General features: G+C 41.9%; 1 protein-coding gene across 1 annotated transcript; it reads left to right on the top strand.

The window, feature by feature from the left end:
* The first annotated feature begins 8,465 nt into the window (after positions 1 to 8,465).
* LOC138885034 (uncharacterized) lies at positions 8,466 to 9,262 on the top strand. The gene is made up of 2 exons (XM_070165919.1): positions 8,466 to 8,774; positions 8,858 to 9,262. The coding sequence occupies exons 1-2, from the start codon at positions 8,466 to 8,468 to the stop codon at positions 9,260 to 9,262; spliced, it is 714 nt and encodes a 237-aa protein (XP_070022020.1).
* The last annotated feature ends 813 nt before the right edge of the window (positions 9,263 to 10,075 follow it).

A 10,075-nucleotide genomic window follows, 5' to 3' on the forward strand; every position in this document is an offset into this window, starting at 1 on the left:
CCTGACCTTGTCCAAGGCATCCTGAACCAGATCCGTACCTAACAACCGAGCCTCCCCCTGCTCAAACTATCCAACCGGTGACTGATATCGCCTACCATACAAAGCCTTATAAGGAGCCATCTTGATACTTGGCTGGTAGGTGTTGTTATAGGCAAACTCTGCTAAAGGAAAAAACTGATCCAACGAGCCTCCAAAGTCAATGACACAAGCTCAGAGCATATCCTCCAAAATCTGAATGGTCTGCTCGGACTCCCGTTTGTCTGAGGATGAAACTTTGTGCTCAACTCAACCCGTGTGCCCAACTCTCACTGAACTTCTCTCCAGGAATGGGAGGTAAACTGCGTACCTCGGTCCGAAATGATAGACACGGGCACACCATGAAGGCGAACTATCTCCCAGATATAGATCTCAACTAACCTTTCGGAAGAATAAGAGACTGCCACAAGAATGAAATGTGCTGACTTGGTTAGCCTATCAACAATAACCCACACTGCATCGAACTCCCTCTGAGTCTGTGGAAGTCTCACAATGAAGTCCATAGTGATGCGCTCCCACTTGCACTCAGGAATCTCAATCTTTTGAAATGAACCACCGGGCCTCTGATGCTCGTACTTAACCTGCTGACAATTCAAACACCGAGCCACATATGCAATGATATCCTTCTTCATTCTCCTCCACCAATAATGCTGCCACAAATCCTGATACATCTTCGCAGCGCCCGAATAAATAGAGTACCGGGAACTATGGGCCTCCTCGAAAATTAACTCTCGAATCCCATCCAAATTAGGCACACAAACTCGACCCTACAATCTCAAAACTCCATCATCTTCTAAGGTAACCTGCTTGGCACCTACGTGCTACACCGTGTCTCTAAGGACACACAAATGAGGATCATTATACTGCCGATCTCGGATATGCTCCAATAAAGAAGAACGAGTGACTGTGCAATCTAATATACGGCTGGGCTCAGAAACATCCAACCTCACGAACCGATTGGCCAAAGCCTGAACATCCAAAGCAAACGGTCTCTCACCGACTGGAATATAAGCAAGACTGCCCATACTAGCTGACTTCCTACTCAAAGCATCAGCCACCACATTGGCCTTTCCCGGATGATATACGATGGTGATATCATAGTCCTTTAATAGCTCCAACCACCTTCTTTGCCTCAAATTTAGCTCCTTCTGCTTGAACAAATACTGCAGACTCTTGTGATCCGTGAACACCTCACATGCCACGCCATACAGATAATGCCTCCAAATCTTCAGCGCGTGAACAATGGCTGTCAACTTCAAATCATGAACCGAATAGTTCTTCTCATGAATCTTCAACTGCCACAAAGCATAGGCAATGGCCTTGCCATCCTGTATCAACACCGCACCAAGTCCAATACGAGATGCATCACAATAAAATGTATAAGGACCTGAACCTGTGGACAAAACCAACATTGGTGCCGTAGTCAAAGCTGTCTTGTGCTTATGAAAGCTAACCTCATACTCGTCCGACCACCTGAACTGGGCACCCTTCTAGGTCAACCTGGTCATTGGGGCTGCGATAGATGAAAATCCCTCCACAAACCGATGATAGTAGCCTGCCAATACTAAAAAACTCCGGATCTCTGTAGTTGATGCTGGTCTAGGCCAGTTCTTGACTGCCTCATTCTTCTTCGGATCAACCTAAATACCCTATGCTGATACAACATGACCCAGGAATGAAACTGAACTCAGCCATAACTCACACTTCGAAAACTTAACATATAACTGACTATCTCTCAAAGTCTGAAGAACCACTCTAAGATGCTGCTCGTGCTCCTCCCGGCTGTGGGAATAGATCAAAATATCATCAATGGAGATTATAATGAATGAATCCAAGTAAGGCTTGAACACTCGGTTCATCAAATCCATAAAAAATGTTGGGGCATTTGTCAACCCGAATGACATCACCAAGAACTCATAATGCCCGTACCGAGTGCGGAAAGCTATCTTAGGGACATCAGATGCCCTAATCCTCAACTGATGGTAGCCAGATCTCAAGTCAATCTTCGAAAATACCTTGGCACCCTGAAGTTGATCAAACAAATCATCAATCCTTGACAATTGATACTTATTCTTGATTGTAACCTTGTTCAACTGCCGGTAATCAATATACATTATCATCGATCCGTCCTTCTTCTTAACAAACAACACCGGTGCACCCCAAGGCGAAACACTCGGTCTAATAAAACCTTTCTCAAACAAGTCTTGCAACTGCTTCTTCAATTTTTTCAACTCAAGTGAGGCCATACAATACGGTAGGATAGAAATGGGCTGAGTGCCCGAAGCCAAATAAATGCAAAAGTTAATATCCATGTCGGGTGGAATACCCGGCAGGTTTGAAAGGAATACCTCAGGAAATTCACGAACAACGGGCACATAATCAATAGAAGGAACCTCAGCACTAGAATCACGAACATAGGCCAAATAGGTCAAACGCCCCTTCTCGACCATACGCTGAGCCTTCATATAAGAGATAACACTACGGGTAGAATGACCAGGAGTCCCTCTACACTCTAAACGAGGTAAAATTGGCAAGGCTAAGGTCACAGTCTTGGCATGATAGTCCAAGATAGCGTGATAAGGTGATAACCAGACCATCCCTAATATGACATCGAAATCAACCTTGTCCAGAAGAAGTAAATCTACACGAGTCTCAAGACCTCCAATCACAACTATACATGAACGATGGACTCGATCTACCACAATAAAATCACCCACCGGTGTAGACACATAAACAAAAGCACTCAAATAATCACTAGGCATGACCAGATACAGTGCAAAATAAGATGACACATAGGAGTATGCAGATCACAGATCAAATAAAACTGTAGCATCTCTGCTACAAACCGGAATAGTACATGTGATAACTGCATCGGAAGCCTCAGCCTCGGGCCTGCCTGGAAGAGCATAACATCGGGGCTAGGCCCCACCACCCTGAGCTACATCTTTGGAATGACCTGCTGCTGGCTGGCCTCCACCTCTAGCGGCCTGAGATCCACCTCTAATACCTCTACCTCCACCTCTAGCACCTCTACCCCCACATCTAGCTAGCTGGGCGGGCTGTGGAACACTCGGTGCCTGAACCATGGCACGGGGACCCTGATGCTGAGAGCTACTCAATGCTCGAGGGCAAAACCTAGCAATGTGACCCATATCACTACAAGTGTAACAAGCCCTCGGCTGCTAAGACTGATGACCTGAATGACCACCCTGAAAACTCTGAAGCGGCGTGCACTGATAGGAGTTGGTGGTGCACTATAGGACTGTTGATCAGAATACTGCATATGGGAACCACGACCACCTGAAACACCATAAGAAACCTGAAGTGCTGACTGGAAAGGCCTAGGAGGATGGCCTCTACCATACTAATCTCTGCCTCCAGACGAGGTACCACTGAATCAGTCTGAATGATGAGGCCTTTTATTAGACTCCTGACCACCTCCTTGCGATAGAACTATCTCAACTCTTCTGGCCACATTGGCCGCCTCCTGTAAAGAAATCTCACTCCCAGTCTCCTTGGCCATCTGAAATCGAATCAGTTGAATAAGTCCCCTAATGAACCTCCTCACATTCTCTCTCTCGGTGGGAAGTATTATAAGAGCATGACGAGGCAAGTCGATGAATCTAGTCTCATACTGAGTAACAGTCATAGAACCCTACTAGAGACACTCAAACTACCTCCGATAGATCTTTCTCTCTGAGTGATGGGAGAAACTTCTCTAAAAATAGCTGAGTAAACTGCTCCCAAGTCAAAGCTGGCGATCCGGCTGGTCTAGCCAAACAATAATCTCCACCAAGTCTTGACGGATCCAGATAAACAAAAAGTAGCAAAATCTACCCCATTGGTCTCCACTATCCCCATGTTTCTGAGAACCTCATGACAACTGTCTAGATAATCCCGGGGATCCTCAGAAGATGCACCGCTGAAAGTAGTAGTGAAGATCTTGGTGAACCTGTCCAACCTCCACAAAGCATAGACAGACATAGCTTCTCCATCACCAGTCTGAGCTACCACACCCTGCTGAACTGCTACAACTGGCTAAACTGCTGGAGTCTGGAACTAGGGAGCTACCTGCTCCGGAGTGTGAGTAGCAGGAGTCTGGGCTCCTCCTCCAGCTTGAGAGACGGATGGCACTACAGGAAGCAAGCCTGCCTGGGTGACACTCTCCATAAGGCCCACTAAACGGACCAGAGCATCTTGGAGTACTGGGGTAGCAATAAACCCCTTTTGGACCTGAGCTGGGCCCACCAGAACTGTATGGGCTGGAACCTCATCATCAAAGTCAAACTGAGGCTCCGCCGTTGGTGCTGCTGCTCTAGGCTTAGCGCTGCCCCTACCTCAGCCTCTAGCACGACCTTGACCTCGCCCTTTGACCCTCGTGGGAGCGACTGCTAGGGGCTCGGGCTGATAGTCAGTGGATGAGGAAGCGTGTGTTCTCGCCATCTGCGAAGGAACATAGTAGAAGTTCAATTAGCATTGGGAAACCAAATCGCACGACAACAAAGAATAAATGTGAAGTTTTTCCTATCTCTGTAGCTCTGGGGGATAAATACAGAAGTCTCTGTACCGATCCCTCAGACTCTACTAAGCTTGCCTATGAACTATGAGACCCATGTAACCTAGTGCTCTGATACTAACTTGTCATGACCCGGACTTCCCGCCCTTAGGAGTCGTGATGGATCCTACTAATGTGATCTAGGCAAGCCGACTGTTTGGATAAATTACCTTTTTACCCATTTTATATTCTTTAACAATTATAAAACAATAACGTGTAGATATCGGAATTTACAATAAGCGGAAGAAAAACAATAAATTATCTGAATATGTATCCAAAACAACTATTTGAGTCTCGACTACCCAGAATTGGTGTCACAGTTTCAGAGACGATCTAGGAATACTACAGAAAAGTTTGAAAGATAAAAGATACACTATTTCTGAACTAAGTAAATGAAACTGGAGTAAAGGGATAGAGGGAGATGCTAGGGCCTGCAGAACTACCTTGAATCTCCGTATGGACTGAAGGCAGTCACCCGACCTACATTCCAAAAGCTCCTGCTATAGGATCTGCACACTGTGCAGAGTGTAGTATCAGCACAACCGACCCCATGTGCTGGTAAATTCCTAGCCTAACCTCGGCGAAGTAGTAACGATGCTAGGACCAGAATGCCAAATAAACCTGTGGAATTTAACTATATACAGCGGAAAAGAAGAACAAAAATATACAGTCAAGTATGGGAGGGGTAACATAGTGCGGGGAACTATCAATTTAGAATAGAAAGACAACGGGTAATTAAAAGAGACAACATATCTCAGATATCAACAAAGAGTCAGGAATCAGTAATTGCACGGCATCGCCCTTCGTGCTTTTACTCTCGTCCTCACCAAAGCAATCAAATAATGAAAAATGTGCACGGCATCACCCTTCGTGCTTTTACTCTCTACCTCACCATATAATCAATATAATTGGAACGGAATGGTACATCGTGCGGCACGACATCACCCTTCGTGCTTTACACTCTTTCCTCACAAATCATATACGGCTTCACCCTTCGTGATTTTACTCTCGTCCTCACCAAAGCAATCAAGTAATGAAAATATGCATGGCATCACCCTTCGTGCTTTAACATTCTTCCTCACACAAACAACAATCACAAATAATAGGGCAAGGGGATAAATGAAATTACAATAAGAATCCTGGAAAGGTAACAATAGTTCAACAATCAAGTCCCGACAAGGGAACAACATCATAAGAAGCATCAACATCCCGGCAAGAGAGATAACATTAAAAGCAACAATATCCCGGCAAGGGAGATAATATAAAGATTCTCTTCTTTTTTTTCACTTTTACTTCTCACTCACTTCACAACTTGAGCCAATACTCTAAAAGGTTCAATTACCACTTATACTTTCACATTTCATTATACAACTTGAGCCAACGCTCCTCAATATTCAAATGTCATAATTACTTTCACAAACATTGCCCAACAATGGAAATCATCACCAAAGCCTGAATTATACAACGAAGTCATAATAACCACAATATAAGACTCACAGGCATGCTTGACACCAACATATAGATACTCGTCACCATGACTATACGTCGTACTCAACAAATACCACATAGCAAATAGGACTCGACTCCTTATTGCTCAAGCTAAGGTTAGACCAAATGCTTACCTCGATGCCACAAACACAATTCAAGTCTCTACTATTGCTTTACCTCTTGATTCCACCACCAATTCACTCGTATCTAGTCACAAGTTACTTAATTACATCAATAAATGCTAAATGAATCAATTCTAATGCATGAAAATGAGTTTTCTAATGTTTTACCCAAAAAGTCAAAAATCTCCCCGAGCCCACATGGTCAAAACCCGAGGTTCGAACCAAAACCCGATTACCTATTCCCCCACAAGCTCAAATATATAATTTATTTTGAAATCGGACCTCAAATCGAGGTCCAACTCCCCAATTTTTGAACAACCTAGGTTCTACCCAAAACACCCAATTTTCCCATGAAAATCATTGATTTTGAGTTAAAATCATGTGAAAAGATGTTAATGATTGAAGAAAACGAGTTAAAATGGACTTACAATCGATTTGGAAAAAGAGTTGTCTTTGGAAAATGGCCCAAGAGTGTTTTGGTTTTGAAAGAGCGTGCAAAATTAAAGATTTTCGGCTAAGTTATAAAATTGCAGGTTGCAGATATCGCAATTGCGACCAGGGTTGACAATTGCGAACCCAGTCTTCTGCTAAGCTTGCATTTACGAAGCAACTTTCGCATTTGCAAAGTGGGAATTGCGAATAACATGTCGCATTTGCGACGACTGGCTACAAACTGGGGGATCACATTTGCGGTAAATCCCTCGCATTTGCGAGGTAGGCTGGCCTGGGTTATTTTCGCATTTGCAACAAAGCATTTGCATTTGCGAGCCAGGCTTTGCAAATGCGAAGCCTGCAAGCCTGCAATGCAACAGCTGAAGTCAGCAACTTTCCAAGTCCAAAATTCACCCCGTGGCATATCCAAAACACACCCGAGCCCTCGGGGCTTCAAATCAAACATTTATACCAGCCTAAAAACATCATACAGACTCACTCGTGCATTCAAATCATTATAATAACATCAAAAACTGAGAATTTAGCATCAAAATCATGAAATTTCTTAAAAACCTCAAATTTTCCAAATTTTTCTCAAATACGATCCGATTCACGTCATCTCAAGTCCGTTTATTACAAAATTTCACAAACTTATCTTAAATCACATATAAGACCTGTACCGAGTGCCGGAACCAAAATACAGGCCCGATACCATCAAGTTTTAAATACATTTAATTTTCAAAAAATCATAAATATTTCAGAAAATATTCTTTAAAAATTTATTTCTCGGGCTTGGGACCTCGGAATTTGATTCTGGGCATACACTCAAGTCCCATATTTTCCTACGGACCCTCCGGGATTGTCAAATTACGGGTCTGGGTCCGTTTGCCCTAAAATGTTGACCAAAGTCAACTTAATTCATTTTAAAGCCAAATTTCATCATTTTTCACAAATTTTCATATATTGGCTTTTCGGCTACGTGCTTGGACTGTGCACGCAAGTCGAGGTGTGATAGAAAGAGGTTTAAGGCCTCAAAATGTAGAATTTACTTTTAAAACAAACACCTCCAGTCTACAGTTTTGTCAATAGCCTTAAAGGGTAAAAGTGTCTTTTTAAAATTCTTTTAACAAAAAAATGAGTAAGGATGCAAGCAGAAAAATGAAACGGGTATAAGTTAAAAGGGGTGACCAAATAGGGCCCCCATGCAATTTTTACAAAATAATAGTACTCATTTACAATCCTAAATATTAGGAGTTCTTACATAATTTTAATAAGAAATATTTGTTGCAATCAGCTTTTGTAATATCTCTAAGGCATATATAGATTTACCAAGCAGAGATGAATTAGAGAGACAAGAAGAAGAAAGACAACAGAGAGTTTGGAAGTTCAATCTCGATACATCCAAGAATAATCAGACCATTTTATCTTTGCTTAATCAAAGGAATCTGAGACCTTCATCTTTGATGAGATTAAACAAATCAGAGCCATCCATCTGTGTTGACGGAAAGACACATGGCAAGCAACTAATACTAAATTCTAGAGAATTCTTCACACGTGAGAAGAGTGTGAGAAACTTGTAGATATCAGAATTTGTTGTATTCTTATTTACATATTCCTTGTTTGTTATACATAGAGCAATATCACTAAGACACGTAGGATAGAATAACAAATTTTATTCTCTTTGCTTTGTATATTTACACATGTACAGTGAACAGATAAATACACAATCAGAAAATTCTTCTAAATTCTTGTTTTTTCTATTGTGGTATCAGAGCAACAAGGTTCTTGATCCGATCTTTCTTCTTCTTCAAGCTTCTTAGCAAATCTCTCTAATGACAAACTCTGATTTGCCTCCTTCTCTAGCAAATCCATTTGTGGATTCTGGTTCTTCCACCACTACTGAGTCCATTCAGCCCACTGTCACTAATGAATCTTCTTATCCCTTTTACCTTCACCCATCAGACTCACCAGGGATGATCCTTGTTAACTCAATCTTCAATGGTAAGAGTTATGGAGGTTGGCGTAGGGTTGTCTTCATAGCTCTCTCAGCCAAGAACAAACTTGGATTCATAGATGGATCTATCACTGAGCCAATAGCTTGTTCTCTTTCTTTTAAGGCTTGGAATAGGTGTAATGACATGGTGATCTCCTGGCTATTGAATCACTCTCCAAAGAAATTGATGAGAGCGTTCTCTATTCAAAAACTGCCAAAGAAATACGGAAGGAGATGGAGGACAGGTTTGGCCAGAGCAATGAAGCTCTCCTTTATCAACTGCAAAAGGAACTTAGTGACTTAGTTCAAGGAAATTCTGATGTTGCTGGATACTACACTAAGTTCAAAAGAATCTGGGATGAATCGGATAGTTTTGATACCTATGTCCATTGCAGTTGTGAATGCTCTTGTGGAGGAAAGAACAGATCTCTCAAATCTCAACAAGATGGTAGGCTCATTCAGTTTCTCATGAGACTGAATGAGGCATACTTTGGGGTAAAGAGCAACATTCTGATGGGATCTCCACTTCCAAGCATCAATCATGCTTATTCTCTGTTAATCCAAGAGGAGAAACAGAAGGAAATTCATGCTGCTCAACATCCAGTTGACCCTACTTTCATGGATGCAAAACAGTAGTAAGGTGCCCAGAAATTTGTTAATATAGAGAATAAGGAAAACTTTGAAGGAAAAAGAAACAATATCATATGCAACTATTGCAAGAAACCTGGACATACAAATGAAAGGTGCTACAGAATCATTGGTTTCCCTACAGACTTTAAGTTCACTAAAAACAAGAGGTTTCAGAATGGAGTACAAAGTAATACTGTACTCACATCAGATGATAATGCAAATCAATCAGTGGCTAATGCAGAAAAGGGTATTACTTAAGAATAGTACAATAACTGTCACACCTCCTTTTTACCCATACCCGTAAAAGGCTATAGTATAAGGGAGTTTTTCCAATTAAAGAACAATCGAAATAGGATTTATTTATTTAAAGATTCAGAGTCGCCACTTAGAAGATTTATGGTGTCCCAAGTCACCGGTTTAATCCCGAATCGAGGAAAAGTTTGACTCTGTTTAACAGTCCGCGAACCAGAAATCCGGGTAAGGAATTCTGTTAACCCGGGAGAAGGTGTTAGGCATTCCCGTGTTCCGTGGTTCTAGCACAGTCACTCAACTGTTATAATCGGCTTAATTATCTGATTTTAAAAAATCTTTGAAACCTAAGTGTTTTTTTCTAACTTTTGGAAAACCGCTTTTACTTATTTAAAGAATTAATTCAAGGTCATTTAAAACATATCGCAAGCCACACCACATGAAATGTACTCGTGGTTCACGACACACTCTATTTAACCTTGATGGAAATTAGAACCGAGTCACATGAAATGCACCCCTGGGTTTTAACACGTTTACTTCTACTATCATTATTCAAAATTATGGTAGGGT

This window comes from Nicotiana sylvestris, chromosome 2, assembly GCF_000393655.2.
Source record: "Nicotiana sylvestris chromosome 2, ASM39365v2, whole genome shotgun sequence".
NCBI lineage: Eukaryota > Viridiplantae > Streptophyta > Magnoliopsida > Solanales > Solanaceae > Nicotiana > Nicotiana sylvestris.

What these genes read in the sequence shown, in the direction of transcription:
- LOC138885034 (XM_070165919.1), top strand. Translation starts at nt 8,466, where the DNA reads ATGACAAACTCTGATTTGCCTCCTTCTCTAGCAAATCCATTTGTGGAT. An exon ending in GGAATAGGTGTAATGACATG is followed by an intron (nt 8,775 to 8,857) that starts GTGATCTCCTGG and finishes GAAATACGGAAG; the next exon opens with GAGATGGAGGACAGGTTTGG.